The sequence below is a fragment of the Anser anser genome (assembly GCF_964211835.1).
Source record: "Anser anser genome assembly, chromosome: 1".
NCBI lineage: Eukaryota > Metazoa > Chordata > Aves > Anseriformes > Anatidae > Anser > Anser anser.
In genome coordinates, this window is record NC_139720.1 from 213,704,077 (window position 1) to 213,719,958 (window position 15,882).

At 54.0% G+C, this 15,882-nt stretch overlaps 1 protein-coding gene and 1 long non-coding RNA gene across 6 annotated transcripts in view; one reads left to right on the top strand and one right to left on the bottom strand.

Annotated features, from left to right (window-relative positions):
- Positions 1 to 407: 407 nt before the first annotated feature.
- Positions 408 to 14,873, top strand: LOC310898805. Its single transcript, XR_014583726.1, has 2 exons — positions 408 to 5,490; positions 6,218 to 14,873. It is a non-coding gene; the product is annotated as an uncharacterized lncRNA (long non-coding RNA).
- FCHSD2 (FCH and double SH3 domains 2) overlaps positions 13,454 to 15,882 on the bottom strand; it is a 149,088-nt gene continuing 146,659 nt past the window's right edge. For all 5 annotated transcript variants that reach the window (XM_083834288.1, XM_083834289.1, XM_083834290.1 and 2 more), the window contains one exon: positions 13,454 to 15,716. In XM_083834288.1, the coding sequence (XP_083690414.1) occupies positions 15,633 to 15,716 (84 nt within the window). In that variant the 3' untranslated portion in view covers positions 13,454 to 15,632. The remainder of the gene's footprint in view (positions 15,717 to 15,882) is intronic.

Consider the following 15,882-nt stretch of genomic DNA (forward strand, 5'->3'; position numbering starts at 1 on the left):
GAGGGAGAATAGTGACAGGAAAAGGGGTAGTGGTTTTAAATTTTAAAAAAAAAAAAGGTCTGTCCTGCAGCCACCTCCTGCACTGCCCCTGTTTTCAGCCTGCTCGGAACCACCCAGAACCACCAGTGGGGACCAGAGGGTTGGCAGCAGTGCCCGGAGGAGCCAGCTCTCCTCTGTGCCAGGGAAAAAAAAGGACTGGTTTGCCACTAGATGTCAGTGGAGACGGTTTCCAGGGTGGGAAAAGCTTCGTGTGTGCCTCCTCACCTCCCTCCTCTCTTCTTCCCAAGGGATTCATTTGTCCAGGATCTGAGGGATGGCGGAGACAGCGGCGAGATGGAGCCTGTCCAGAGAAGCCGGGTGATGCCAGGACCCACCGCCCTCTTCGCCAGGACAGATGCTGGTGAGAGACTTGTGTCTGCTGGTGCCAAACGTGTTTTCCTCTCACTCCCTGTGTGCCCGGCCGTCACGTCCTGCTCTCAGCCAGCCCCTGCACCTCTCTCTGGGCTCGTCCAAGCTTGGCTTTCACAGACCCTCCACCCTTTGGCCTCTCCCCAGTCTCTGCATAGGGCTACGACCCCTCTGAATTGAAAGGAAAAACAGCAGGACACGATATCCCTCCCCACCATTCCTCCTTTCCTGCTCCAGCAGTGCCCATTTCCCTCTGCTCCCACTCTTCATCCTCACTCTCAGGCTCCAAAAACACCACGCCGACCCCAGTGCTGCCCCATCCTCCTCTCTCCCTTCGTCTCCATGCTCCTCAAGTGCCAGTTACACTCTCCATGGGTTCCAGCAGCGTTGTTCTCAACAGGGAGTTCCTCTTGCCCAAAATTCAGAGTCAAACTCCGTCCATCTCCTCCTGATCTCCCCACTAGGGACTGAGGCTGGAGCCAGGTCAAACAGGGATAGAACTGGGAGCACTGGGGGCCCGGGGCTTGGACTGGGCCGATGTAAAATGGACAGAAATACCTGCTTAGGCATGGTGTCAGCTCCTGGTGCTGCTTTCCGTCTGCATCCCTGAACGCAGTGAGACAAAGCCAGCTCGTGATTTAGAGGAGGTAAGAAAAGAAGAGAAATTTAGAGGAGGTAAGAGTCACCTTAGGAGACACTTAAGACACGAGGTTGGGACGTGCCTCCAACATCCCTTATCCAGCTGGATGGATCACGGGGCTGACCAACAAGAGTGAGTGAGTGCTCGAGCTTTCCCTAGCCTATTGCTGAGACATGAGTGGGAGAAGTCCCCGCTCTCAGGAAGGCATTCCTTTTTCTCTTCCAGTGCAGAGGCAGTACTGCATTTTCCCTGGCAGCAAAGAGTTTTATATGACCTCTTCTCTTGCCCCCCTCACCCTGCCTTGCCCCTTCCTCCCTCCTCCCAGGCTTGTCCCACTGTTTCTGTAGGCCGGGCTGCGAACAGCTTGCAGAAACGATCCAACACAAACACACACATCTTCTGGGGGGAGGTTATTTAAAGCCCTGCTCGTTTCCCTCCTCCAGCCTTGCTCCATGCGCGGCGTGTGAGCGTGGAGGAGAGGGCAGCAAATTGCGGCAGGGTGCTGGGACCAGGCAGCCCTGCTCCAAAGAACACAAAGGGTTTGGGTCAGGGTTGGAGCAGCATTTGGGGAACCCATGCTCCCAGCACTGGCCATGATAACGCCATGCCAAACTGGGAGGACATCTGTGCTTGAGGTCCTCGCCCCAAGGTAACACCAGACCACCCAGCGCTGGCTTTGTAGGGCGGCCAGGAGCTGAGGACATCCCTGTGCAGGGATCTGAGCCTAAATCCCTAATAACCAGGCTCTCGAATCAGTTTTTAGGACTCTCCTAACCTAAACAAAACCCACTGCTTGCTGCTTTCCACCACCTGACTTCAGAACAGGAAATATCTGTCCGAGATCTTTCTTTTAGGCCGAGTTCACCCAGGAGGAGCCGAGCCAATGTATTTCTGGATCCTACAAAGCGAAGGGGAAGGCACGGCGTTCGCAAAAAAGCCTGGCCCTGACGTGCGTCGCCTTTTCCATGCCCTATTAAGGAGAAACTATGTGTCGTGTCAGCATTTCGGGGTCAGCATCGCCAAGCGGAGCTCGGGGGGTGTCAGGCAGCGAGGGAATGTCCCCTCTCCCCCAGACGTGGCCTCGCTAAGCCAGCGGGGCTCCGAGCCTCGGCCTTCGCAGCCGGGAAGGTTTCAGTCCCTTCCACAAATAGCAGCATGGGATTCCTCCCTCGGCTCCGTCCTGCCCCAGCCACGGCCCGAGCCGGGGAACGCGGCTCCCAGGCGAGCCCCGTAGGTTGCTTTGCTCTGCTGAGGAGCCAGGACTGACCCTAAAACCTGGCCGATGCTTAGGTTTTTGGGGTACAGAGGGAGAGCAGGGAAAGGGATGGCCGCCCTTGAGGGCATTTCCCTGCTGCTGCTGCTGCTCAGAGCCAGCCACGAGAGGGCAGGGGCTGCCTCGCCGCAGGGAAAGGAGCTGAGCTCCCTTTGTCCCCGAGGTCCATCCGGATGGGGAAAGCCACGGGGCTGAGGCAGCCAGAGGGCAAGATCCCCGGAGCGTCCATCGGGGCTCCCCTGACTTAAAGAGGAGGTCGGGAGGGCTCGGGAGATGCCAGCTCTGCGACAAGCACAGCCTGGCCTCGCTCGGCTGCCCGGGATTAGCCCCGTGGGTTGCCCCCAGCGACGCTCAGGACCCTCTGCCTGGCCTCCAGGCACAGGATGGGTGCAGAAGGGGCATCCTCAGCCTCCCCCTGCCCCAGTGACAACCCCTGTGCAGCCCCTCAGCGCCTCCGGCTCCTCGTGTGCTTTGCAAAACGCATCCCCTGCCCCAGCCGGGGGCAGAAACGAACGCAGGGGGATTCACGGGAGGGATATTAAACCCCCCTGGATGTCACGTTGGTGGCACCAGCGTCCCCGACGGGGGCCCCTTACGGGAGCTGGGGGTGAGCAGCAGGTCTCCTCGCCGCGGGGAAGCCATCCCGGAGCAGGTTCGGGACTCGGGAGCTGTCCTGCCTCCCCCCTGCTCCTTTCATCGCCCAGACAGCGACATGGTTTATGGCAGCCCCGGGCCATTGAGGGGGCTCAATTAAACCGCTTGTCCCTTCGTTTTCTCCCCAGGAACCTGGCTCCCGTTCAGAGCATCCACGAGGGGCTGGCAGCGGCGTCGCAGCGAAGGGGCCGGGGCAGACGGCGACTTTCCCAGCTCGCGGGCACGTGGGATTTTGGGAGCCCCCGTGCTTTCCCTGGGCGTCGGCAAAAGGCAGCATTGGGAGCGAACGTCCTGCTTGGAAAAGGCCACGATTCCTGCTGCTGCTGCTTTCCCGTGGCAAAATAATGCCCCCATCACGGGGAGATGATGCAGGACCCCCAGCATGAGCAGGTTTCACCAGCCAGGATGGTGCGGACCCCGTCCCCTCTCTTGGAAATGCCCGAGGGGCTCAGAAACCTCCCCCCACAGGAGTTTGTTCCTTCTGGTTTCTCTCCCTGCAAAAACAAACCCTGACCTAGTCCTTGGGGCCACGCTACGGGGGGGGGCGGGATTTCAACACTCTCAGCCAAAACTTTGACCCCATCCCTGGCAGATCCCCAAAGCACCCCCTCAAGAGCAGGTCCTCAGTAGGGATTCTTCCGAGCTCTGGCCCTGAGGACGCACCTCCTTCCCCCTAAAGCTTTTTGGGGTGATGGAGCGATGGCAATCCTGCCCCTAAAAATCCCCCCTTCCACAGCAGGTGAGTGTTTCTTCTTGCAGGCAGGGGCTGGAGCTGCTGCTGTGGGAAAGGGTGGCTGCTCGGGGGGGGTCTGTCTGGGCATAAATCCGGAGCAAGGTGATGGACGGGCTGGCTGCCCCCGCTTGGGCTGGGTGCTACAACCCCTTGCAGGATAAAAACCCCTGGACCCGTGACGTGGGACCAGAGCCCAGCCACCTACGTGCCCGCAGGAATGGCAAAGAGGAGCTGCGGAGGACCAGGACAGCCTCTGCACGGCCCGAGCTGCCCTCAGCGGAAGGAAATCGGATTGCTGCTGTTGCTGCTGGAACAAGCCATCACCTTCGCGAGAGGAGGAGGAGCAAGCCCAAGGTCAGCGCTCCGCGTTAAACCTACGTCCCACCGCCTTTTTGCGCGGGAACCTGGAGGTCCGGAAGAGAAAACCGCCCAACTGAGCGGCCCCACGGCCAGCAATTTCATCAGGCACACCTGCAGGGTTAATGAATTTTCCCAACAAGCGGCCGTGGAAAATGAAACCCGGGCCGGAGATGGGCAAGACGAGATAGTTCACGTTAAGTGAGTGGAGAGCGGGCCTGGAAAGTAATTCAAGTCGAGATATGACGGATTGCAAGCAGCGGTTGTAAAGCATTTGTAAAGCCCGGCTCAGATGGGAGTTTCACTGCAAGAGCCAGAGTATTATGGTTTATTGCTGCAGCCGGAGCAGCTGCTACCGTTCGAGCTGAATTGCCGTGTCTGGTATAAATCCCCTCGCCGAGGACTCCCGACAGCCCTGGAGAAGTTCCCGAGGAACGTGTCCTGCCCCGGGGAGCTGGCCGGGCTCCGGGGAGCAATGAGCTCAGCTCCAGCAAACCCCTTCCCGCACCGAGCGGCCCGAGGACGGCGTCGGAGCAGGGCGAGATGGAGCAGGACCGCGAGGACCGGGAGGAGAAGGAGCCGGGGACACGTTTAGGAGAGGTTTGTAAACATTTCACACGCGGGAGGATTTGCTTTTTCTTCGCTTGGCGAGAGCACGGGGGACGGAGTCCAGCAAACCTCCTGGCAGCAGCGGCTCGGGGGACAGGGCGCTGAGTTTCCAGGCAGGAAACGCGCGTGTCATCTCCAGGAGGAGACCTCACGCTCGTGAGGCCAGAGCTTTCAAGGCTTGAAGATCGACGCCCCCTAAATTACTGATTTGCAAACTGCAGAAGCTCTGCGCCAGAACTTCTCAGGGGCTTGATCTGGGAAGCCGTCACCGAAGCGCAGAAGTCGGAGCCACCAGCCCGGCCGCTCAGCATCCTGCTCCCCTTAAAATGACTCCATTAACTCCGAGAAATTGTCCACGAGCAGGCCCATCGTTCGGACACTTCCCTGTGGGCATCTGCCCTGGTAAACAAGATTTTGCTTCACGTAAAGGGCTTCAAGCACCGTAGTAAATAATTTATCCTTCCTTTAAAAACAGGAAATGAACGAAGGACACTCGGCGCGCTGTTTAGCGGGGAATCGGTCAGCTCTTTACTATTTAATGAACTGACTGGCTGCTAACAGAGGTCAGTCCAGCAGCTCACACCCCAGCCCTACGGCTTCACCCGTCCCTGTGCGAGGCAGGTAAATTGAAACTTTAACGGGCGGCTGGAGGAGAGCAGCTTGCCCTGGCAGCATCATTTGAAACCCATCCGCTTAAGTAAGTGGTTCTTAATCAGCTTTCAAGCTCCGGAAAATAAGCGGCGGGTAGGAGGAGGCTGCTTTCCCCTGCCTGTTGTGCTCTGCAAAGATTTGTGGCTGCGGGTGTCATCATGTAAGGTAAGGCCGGTCCCAAATTCTGTTCCATGTTTCTCGTGAGCTCGTCGGGACGAAGCCTCTGAACCACGACCTCTGCTTCTCTGCCACCTCACCGCGTGGCTTTTGGCTTTCTTCATGGAGAGGCCGCACTGCATCGGAGGCTGGCTGCAGGGTGACGTCTCCTCCTGCCACCCAGCGTCTCCTGGACAAGCGCAGACGTCGCGGTGGGATCGCTGGGTGCTGCACAAAGCCACCACAGCTCAGTGGGGAGGACACGGGCGCCTCACCCAGTGCTCTGGTGTTTTTCGAGCTGATTTTGTTCCCCACGCCTCCCCGCGTGCCCCCCACCACTGGTTGCTGTCGGCTCAGCCCCTGTTACTCACCTTTTCCTCCCAACCAGGAGCCCTGCTCCTCTTCCTAACCAGCCTAACCCCCATCTCCTCATCGCTTGGTCTTCACCCAAAGTTTGGGAAACGCTGCAGAAGAGCACGGGGGTCTATAAATACCCTTGAAAAACACCTCCCTCCACCCTCGCTTCTGGTCATGGAAAATTTCTCCGGCTCCAGTGGGAGAATCGCTGGCATCCCACGCTGCTGCTGCATCATTTGGGGTATCACGAGCTCGCCCCTACGCTGGGCTCAGCGTGCGGCACCGGCGCGTCCGTGCCGACGTGCACACCGAGCCCTATGTCCCACTGCTCAAACCAGGTGCTGAGTGCTTTAACTGGCTCTTTTTTCCTCATTTTTAGTGCAAAGCAAAGCAGCTGGCACGGCTCTGCAGAGCTGCTTGTGCGAGGAGCACGGGATCTGTAGGATTTCTCCACCGGGCTTCACACAACCTGTCTGCAGCCACGATCGGACAAACGCTGCGGACTCAGCGGTGCTGCTTCGGGGCTCGGACACCGGTTCGGGATCATCTTTTGGACTCTGTGAGCTTTGCTGGATCGTGCCCTCCTGTACCCACAGCCCTCCGCAGGCACCCAAAGGCAGCCAGCATCTTCCCCAGCAGCCACCTGGCCGGGGCTGCGGATTAGCACCACGCTGCACTCGTGTCCGTGAGGTCCTCGCTGGCCACGTTCCTTATTTCCACGCTCTCACAGCTGAGTGACAAAGCCCCGGACAAAACCCCAGCGGAACCAACGGCCTGTGCACAATGAGGCCATCAAACCCCAGACACTGAGGCCGGGTGACGTTTAGTTGGCCGCACGCAAGCGATTTAACTCTAGAAACACGCAGCACCTCCAGTCACTGCTGCCCTCGGCTCTGCACCAGGCGCGCAGATGGGAATCTGAAACCCGTTCTGCTGCGGAACGATAAAGATTTAGGGTTATTTCTGCGAGGCTGGGGGTTTGGAGGCTGTAGGATTCGCCTTGCTTGGGGAATGAGAGAGGAGCGGTGTGCATCCCAGCCCGGCTGCGGTACAGGGTGCCTCCCTGGCTTGGCTACGGGAAGCAAAGCTACTTTGACAGTGAAGAAAGATGAGGAAAGTATCAAAGAAGCAGCATCACTGCTGGGAAAGCAGCGCCGGAGCTCCTCAGGGGACACTTTCTGACCCAGCACCAGCCGGCCTCCATCCCGCGGTTCCTCCTAATGGCCTCTCCGAGAGGACAACCCGTGCGTTAATGGGGCAAAACGCTCCCCGAGGCCCCACCGCCAGCTGAGTCTCGGGGCCCGAGCCTGTCCTTCAGAGCAAATTCATCTGGTTTTCATAGCTCGTGGTCTGCCAGGCTGCCGGCTCGGTGAGAACCCCCTCCGCCCGCAAGAACCAGCGCTAAAACGGCAGTGAGTCTACGCACAAGGTTATTTTCTAGGACATTAACCGGAGCCCTCGGAAGCCAGCTTGCAAGGGACCCATGAAGAGCAAGAAGACACCTGACCGGAATGCAAAAGCGGAGCCAAAGACGTAACACCTTTTTTTTTTTTTTCTCCTGATCTTTCAAAAATAGCTCTCAATAGTGAGCTCAAACCAGCGGCAGCAGTTGCGAGGGGCTATTTGCTTTAGAAAATGAGCAGTTTCAGCAAAAATATCAGATGCCTGCCATCCGGAAAGGTCTCATTTTCGGTATCGCAGCTACTCGCATCGCTAAATAAACCATTCAGGCTGCGATGCAGCACGACTGTTTCGCAGGGTCTAATAAATAAATGAAATGCGTTTACCAAGCCTGCCTTTCTGTAGGAATAATACCCCCTAACATCCTAGAATTATCTCCAGCTACGTCTGGCCAGGACTTCAAATCAATAAATCGTCTCCTCGTCCTCGGATTAGCCCGGCCGGGTAATTTCAGAAGCAGCGGCCGCAGTGCTCCGCTATTACCCGTAACAGCTCTGCCAGCTGAATTACCAGGAGACCCCCCCCCCCCCCCCTTGTTATCCGAGCACAATCACGCTCTGCCGGCGTCCTTGGGTAGCAATTTGCTCTGACCCCAGCAATGATTTGTGGCCGGGAAGCGGTGGCGACGCTTCTTTCCCTTCCTGCAGCGTTAGAGCTGCCTGGCGCCCGGCCTTTGCGCCGCCCGATGGCTCTGCGCTGCGCGGGCCCTGGGTACGGTCGCGTCAGCCAAGGGGAGCAGCTCTGATTTACGATTCGGGGAGACCAGGACCTGCAAAGCCGACAGCAATCCAAACCCGACCAGCACGAGCCATTCCTGAAGCAAGGGCTGGGTTAAAGGAGATCACAGCGGTGGATTTATCGATGCACCTGCAGCCGCCTCTCTCCCCTGCTGCAATCCCTAACGTCACGCAGACGTCTTCAGCTCTCCCTCCTTTCACCTTTCAGCCTTGCAGCTCCCGGGGCTGTGCCCTGTGGAGCTGAGGGCTTCTGCTTCGGGTCTGCACGGGCTCTAAACCAGGGCTCTAAATCACGGGCTCTAAACCAGGGGGATGCTCAAAGCGGGGAACTTCTGCTCAGGAGCCTGACACAGCAAAACCAAACGTTTACAGTTTCATGTTTGGAATGAAATGAGAACATTTGCAGTGGAAGTTATGGGAGAAAATACAAGTTTTGGAAAAACTGGTGGCAGATGCAGTGACTCCCGGATGCCACGGGCGAAAGAGGAGGCAGGGAGGGAGGCAGGGAGGGCGGAGGCCCCGCTGCTGGCGGGGGAACCCAAGTGGGCACTGAGGGCTTCCTGGCTCTGCGTGCAGCCTGTCCCTGGTGACGTCCACGGCTTCCAGCTGGAAGGGGACGGACGGACAGTAGCGGGGCTGCTCCTTGCCCTTGACCTGCCTTTGGCTGAAACCCAGGAGCCCGCAAGGCTCCACAGCGTGCTCAGCTCAGGGCTTCGACAGCCTCAGGTCGGGAGGGGGATGAAACCTCGCAGCGACAACTGCCAGGTGAGCGGGGCACAAAACCCAGCGGGGTTTGGTCCTCGCCAAAGCTTCCACGCAGCTCACCGCTTCCCTCTGTTCTCCTTCCGGAGCTTTCCTCTGCAGAGCCCGTCTCTTCTGGCACCCAAACGCGCCGGCTGGTCGAGCACTGCCCAGTTTGCCGTGTCCCGTGGGCACTAACGCACGCAGCAACCGCGTGTTCTTTGGCCGCAGTCCCCTCCTCGTCACTCCTCTGCCCTTGCTGCTCCTTTTCGAGGACCTGCACTAATTCCCGTCACCTCCTTTCGGAGGAAAATGCCGGTTCTCTGCTCACTCCACAGCAATGGAAGCGAACCAAGGGTGCACAAACGGGAAAACGCACGCCGCGACCGATCGCGCCTCGCTTCTCCGAAATCAGGATATTCTTATTCACACGACATTAATATTTAAAAAAAACCCTCGTAACCATACTTTTAAATTATCAGCCTCTCAGATCTCCTCATGCAAGCGTATTCCGTGCATTAATCCGAGGTTGTTGCTGGTTTCTATCCCCGCCTGACACCCTCGCACCCGAGCGTGGTGGTGCCTGCAGTGCCCTCCCGCTGCCGTTCCCCGATGTCCGGCAGGAAGGAAGCCCCACTCCTGGAGAAATTAATTAGTGCAGTAATTTGCCCGTGACACGGAGGTGAAGCTGGATTTGGCCCACTCTGCAGGATTCAGCCAAGCAAAAGAGCTGTGCTACGGGGTTTGAAAAAGCTGCCGTCAGCACTGCCAGTGCAACTGAACCTGGAAATTCATTTGTCTTTTAACAAACAATGGAAAAAAAGGAGAAGCAATTACAGCAGACAAAAGTAAGAGCAGAAGCACACCTCACAGCAATTGTTCTTGAATTTGCATTAAAAAAGAAATATCTAAACCAAACCCACTCCATAAAAAAAAGGTAAAAAAAATTCAGGACTGGAAGAAAAATGGCTTCCAAACTGAAGGGTACTTCGTGCAGCGCGATAGCGCAGGGCTTTACCTTTGTGAAAGACAAATCTCGTCTGCAAATGGTGCAGAGGCCCAGAGAAAGCTTGGGTTTGTCCGGGTGGCACCGGAGGCACAGATGAGGGCAGGGAGAGGGATCACCGCATCGCGCCAGGCTCCCTGCTCCCCTCAGCACGTCTCACTGGTGCCACGGCCACGACCCCCTCTGTGCTGCTAACGGCGCTCCACCCAACCTCTGTTGGGTATCTGGTTAATTTTGTTTCCACCTCATCATAAACTCGGAAGCGGTGTAAAATCCTAAACCCTCCCGCGGAGAAATCCCGCAGGTCCAGACGTAGCCACGCGTTGTGTGAGCGTTTTCCAGCGCCGTAAGGATGCCCTGGCTCTCCACGTGCCAAATCTGAGCCCCGAGCTCAGCAGCACGCTCTGCTGGGCGACCCAAAAGCCTTCTGTGAAGCTCAGTGAACCCCCGGCCCTCGCTGAGGCTGCCAAGTGGCGGGGGCAGGCGCAGGGCGGTTGTCACGAGAGGGGGACGGGGGCTCCTGGGCCCCTTTCCTTCCCCGTGCGCGCTGCTCTGACAGCACCACACCTGAAAAGCCATTTCCAGCCCATTTCCAGCACACAAAGCAGCCGGACTCCTCGAGGTAAGCTTTTCCCACATTTTCTGGGGGGAGAGAAACAAGACCGTGGCAGAATATTATTTTTTTCGTGGACATTTCTCGTGGCACACCCTGAAGCCTCGATCCTGCCATGAGTGGAGATTGCAGTGGGCAGCCGAACGCCTGCCGAAGACCACGAAGCTTCCCAGGAGACCCCGGGCAGCTGAAGCGGCACTCTGGGAAGCACAGACGACAGAAAGCCTGCAGCGCTTGCTTTCCAAAAGCTTTCCGGCTGATCTGAAAGCTCTTCTTTTCAGGGAGGATGCAGAGGGAGGTACAGCGAGAGATGCTGCAGACCGAATCGCTCAATTCTGTCGGCCTCTTCCAGACGACAATCTCATCGGCTTTCAATTAAAGCAGCGTCACGTACTCGGACAGAAAACCCGGCGACGGCTGCATCCAAGAAATAGTTTTAATAATTTACCAGGGGATGCTCTCTTCACTCTGCCAGTCCTGATTTTATCTCCCAGCGGGCCTGCCGCGTGTGATACAAACTAAACCACGGTCTGCTACAGCCAAAACCAAACCCAAGCCGCATTTTAAGGGCTGAGCTCTCCCCTGGGACGCGGAGCCCATTTCGGCACGGCAAAGCAGAGCCTGGCTCCTGGCTGCCGGCGCTTTTCTTCGGCTCGTGCAGGGCCAGATGGGTGTGAAACCATCGTCCCCCCCGCCCTCCTCGCCCCACCGGCTGTGCCACTTCAGCTCTGCTAACGGAGATTTCTCACCTTCCCCGGCCTGGCCCCAGCACCGCAGTTTCTGGACGCAGTGACCCGTGCTTCTGCGATGCAGAGCGCTTGCTACCGAGATCCTGCCACCAGATCCGCGCTCCTCAACCCCCCCCGGGGCCATGCCTTGAGCAGGGAACTACTTGGTGCATTGAGCACGTCCGCATTTTCCCAGCTGCATTTTTTTTTTATTGCCTCATTTGTTGCAGCCCCGACTTCAGTAAGTTTTCGTTCGTTCTTTCTATCGCTTTCTCTGGCCTCCCCCTGTGCCCCGAATCAGGTCTCAATATTCCCCGGGCACCTCCAGAGGCAGGGGAGAAGCGGGCAGCACCCTTCCTCCCATCCCTCCCGTAATTTTTATTCAGGCAGCAGATCCGCGAACGGAGAAGAGGTGGGGAAAGTTGCCACAGCATCAGCAGCTCCCCCCCGACCCCGAGCTTCCTGGGAGGCCCAACCCGAGGAAAGGCTGATTAAGGCAGGTTTCCTGCTCGGCCTCGGCCGTGCTGAGATCTGCAGGTTATTAATTACAGGCACCTTGCTGGAAGAGCCAGCAGAAAAAAAGCGCAAGTGGCAGAGCAGCTGCTCCTCTGAAAAAGTTACATGCAGAGAAGGAAAAGATCCTCAATTCGGAGACGAGGATGGGGTTTTTGTTCTCCTTTTTATTAAGAGTGCGAGCTGCTCATGCTGCACGGGGAGGAGAATACAGCCCTGTGCCTGCGTTTCTCTTAACATTCCCGTGGAACAGACAAAAGGCAAGCCCGGCACAATCCATTCGTTGCAGGTCAGTAAGATCACCCCCTCACCTGTGGCTGGGCTCAGTCTCGTCCCTTCCTAAAATCCGAGGAGTGGAGCCACCAGAGGAAAGAAACCCCGTCCCGAATGCAGCCACGGTTCTGCTGCCGACTCTCCCAGAGGCCAAAATTTCCGTCTTCGCACTGGCCAAGCTCCCCGTGCTGCTTCTCTAAATACCCCAAGCCAAACGCGTAGCCATATATAACCTCTGCTTTTTACCAGGCACCCTTTTGGCCTCTAAAGGAGCGCTGTTAAAGCCACAGCTGTCTCCCGCTTGCAGGCAAAGCGCAGCAAGAGGAGCTTTGGAAAGCACTTCAGGGTGAAGAGATTTTTCGTGGCAAGAAGAAGCGCTCACGTTAATGGCACGACTGATGCAATCACAGCACACCTGCCGAACAGGCATTATCTGCTCCGCTTGTGTTATGACAGCACGGCCTTTAAGGAAGGGGAAGAGAGAAAAGGTAGAGGCATGAAGGGTGCCTGTTAAAAATGGCAGGGTAAGTGGCATCGTCGGCGGATTTGGGGATTAGCATCGTTTATAAGCTATGCTGACAATGAAAAGAGGTGTGTGAAGCAGCAAGAAAAGGAGAGATGCAACAAGCCAGATGCTGAACAAAAGGACAAAGCAGCCAGGACAATAATATTTGGAGGAGCACCGCGAATGGATATAAAAAGCAAGGGAAGACAGGATTTCTCAAAGGAGGAGGCTGCGGGAGCTGAGGGAAAAAATGATGAAAGGCAGCGTAACAGTTCTGTGTGAGGAGTGGAAATGAAAGATTAAAGATCTGACCGAACACCGCAGCAATGCCCAGAGGCCGACGGCGCTGCAGCCCTGCTGCACCGAGCTTTGTTCAGGCAGCGCCGAGCACAGCCGCGACTCCAAACAGCTGGGAGCCAAAACGGGGAGCGAAGCAGCTCGCAGACCTCACGCAGGACTTAGCCAAAAAGCACTCACCTTTGAGGAAGAAAAAAGAGCAAAAGCAAGGCGCCGGGTGCAGGAGGGCGGCTGCTGAGCTGGGAAGAAAATAATACGGAAAGCCAGAGCACGAAGGGAGCCTTGGTTCGTGGTGCAGTGGAAACACTCCTCGCACAATTAGGCAAATCAAGCCTATTAAAGGACAATCGCACTGAAGAGGTATTATCAATCACCTTCCCCCTCTTTCTCTATGCAATTATCCTAACGGCAAAAAGGCCGTTGAGCAATTATTTCGATAGCTGGAGCTTTGTTACCGGCTCTGCATTTGGGGAATGATTTTGTTCCTCATATAAATACCACCTTAAAGCGATGGTTAAAGATTGTTTTAAGCTTGTGCGTAAGCGTTTTTCTGAGCAGGAGTTTCAAGTTTCTGTGTAAAAGGATAATAAACCATAGAAATGATACCCCAGAACCCCTCCTCTGTATTTTCTCCCCAAAGGCCAGGCTCTCTCTCAGCCACAGATCTTCCCCCTGTGGAAATCTCCTACGGACATTTTGCCACAAACGTCGCAGGATCTGGTATCAAGGCAACGCCAGGGATTTAGTTCCACTTTTTTATTATTCAACTTTTTATACATAATAAATACAAACTTTTTACAGCCAATATAAAGAAAGCATTTGCACCCATGCTTTCAGTGTACTGACGCTGTACATGATGATACGTCGAATACATGCCCTGTATGAAGAAATCATAGTTAAAAAGGAGGCATATTTTTACAACTTTTTCTTTTTTTAAATAAAATTAGCAGCTCTTACAGAAAATATTTTAAAATACAACTAAAGAGACTTTAAATAACACTTTCTGAATTTTGAAAGTCCAGGTATGAAGGACACAGAAAAAACTGGCCAAAGAAATTGAACATGAACATTATGGCAAAACTTGCTTTTCTTCTGCATTGTGAAGCTTTCAAAATTTTTGCAAACAGTTAAATCTTTTTAAAAACTTTTTTTTTTTTTAAACTTAAGAACAAGTTTGATAAACACATAAAAAGACCTCGAACAGATCAACAGGACAAGAGGTGCAAAAGAATGAAAAATATGGAAAAGACTTCATTGGACAGTCACAGATTTCATAACTGATCAATGAATTTTTTCTTCAAACAGCCCCACTCTTGGTTAAAGATCCCACTGGGAAAGGAGATTGGCAAATACGAATGTCTCAGAGACCCAGCTTGGGTTGGGATTTACAAGTATGTGCAAAGTTTATGATAAAATCTTGTTAGATGATTTTTGTAAATGCAGCCTCAAAAAATAGCCCTTGTTAGTAAACTAAAGGTAGACGATTTACTGGCTTAGAAAAAAAAATGAACACATAAGAGCGCGTTTGCTAGAGCCCATATAACAGCTCAAAAACAACAACCTTGTGATGCCTTTCAGCTTTGATCCGATGGGTATTGCTATTCTGAGAGCAATCTAGGAATCACATCTGAAGAAAAACCCGCTTTCACCTGGTTTTCCCCTTTCCTCTTCATGTTACAGCTCCGAACACCCTCTTCCCTTTCCATCCAACCACCAACAAAAAGCTTCCCTCCCAGAGATCTCTGATTTAAACCTAGCTTTGAAATTCTTTTACTCTCTCTGTCGCCTAAGAGTAATTTGCGACCATGGTCTGTTGTGCTCCTCTTGGCCACGAAGGCGGTCTGAAGGCTTGGAATAAACCAGAGGCTTTCCTGGCTCTGGCTTTGGCTAGTTAACGGGCTTCAGGTGGGAGAACACTACAGGACCATCCAATGCAAGAACTAAATAATGCATGTAAATACTCTAAATGTAACTTCTAACTCTAGCCAGATCATTTGATGACAAAGATATATTGCTAATGTTGGATAATAAAGTACACGGCAATAACTGGGATAAGAGTGACCCAAATACTTTAAAAAAAATAAAAAAAGAAAACAAAACCAAAAAAAAAAATCTGCTAAGAAAAAAAAATGAAGCTCAATTTCCAGATCTAGACAAAATCTCACTTACTTTCCTACCGGTTGGTTTATGCTATGGAACAAGATGTTGCTACTAATTCAGCACCTCCATATTAGATACTCTATTACTAAATGTACTGCATAAATATTAATACAAAGAACATTTAGTTCTGTTTAACTGTTGATTATTGAAGAGGTGTGCATTAATGTAATTAACGCCATATGATCTGCATCGGTTTTCCTTATCTATAAGATTATTTTCCTGTTTCTTCCTTCCTCAAGGGGAGTAAAGAGGAGCCAGCCTCTCCTTATACTTATTTTTTCAGTTCCCTTTCTCGTTCCGCAAGATCTGATTAATACCTAATCAGACAAGTAATGCTACTTGAAGAATTGATGATCTTTAACACATTCCTATGGCAACAGTAATATACTGTACTAATGCACGTGATAGAAGTATGCTGTGACTAAGCTGCATGAACGAGGCTCTTTCCTCGGCCTCCGTATAAAAATTGACCATCTTCAGCCAAGAGAGAAACCTGCTCCAAGGCAATCCTCTGCTCGCTGTTTGGCCCGTCTTGGTTTGTGCTAAGAGAGGAAGAATGATGTCTAGAAATCAAAACAAAAAAAAAGGCACAAAATATTCATGACCGTGGGAAGGAATCCACCATGTCACTGTCACAGAAAATCCTCCCTATCTCTTGCTCTATTCAAAGTCTTCATCATGCAAAGGTGCCTAAAAACGAGATTGACCAAATACCGCGTTTGGCCTTGATTGTAGCACTACTACTCAACTAGTCCGCTCGTTACACCAGAGTGATTTCCACGTCCTCTATCTTCTCTGTTGTCCGGCGATGATGCTGCGTAGGGGGCGGTGGAGCTGCTCGCACCTGAAACAGCCAAAACCATCCGGTAAATATCCCCAAACTCAACATTTCCGAAGCTGCACAGAGCACAGCTGCAACTCTGGGCTCGTGCCTCAACGTGATGCAAAGACACAGGCCATACGTTGAGATCAACAACTACGGCGAGTAACCAGCCGGACGCAGGTCCAGC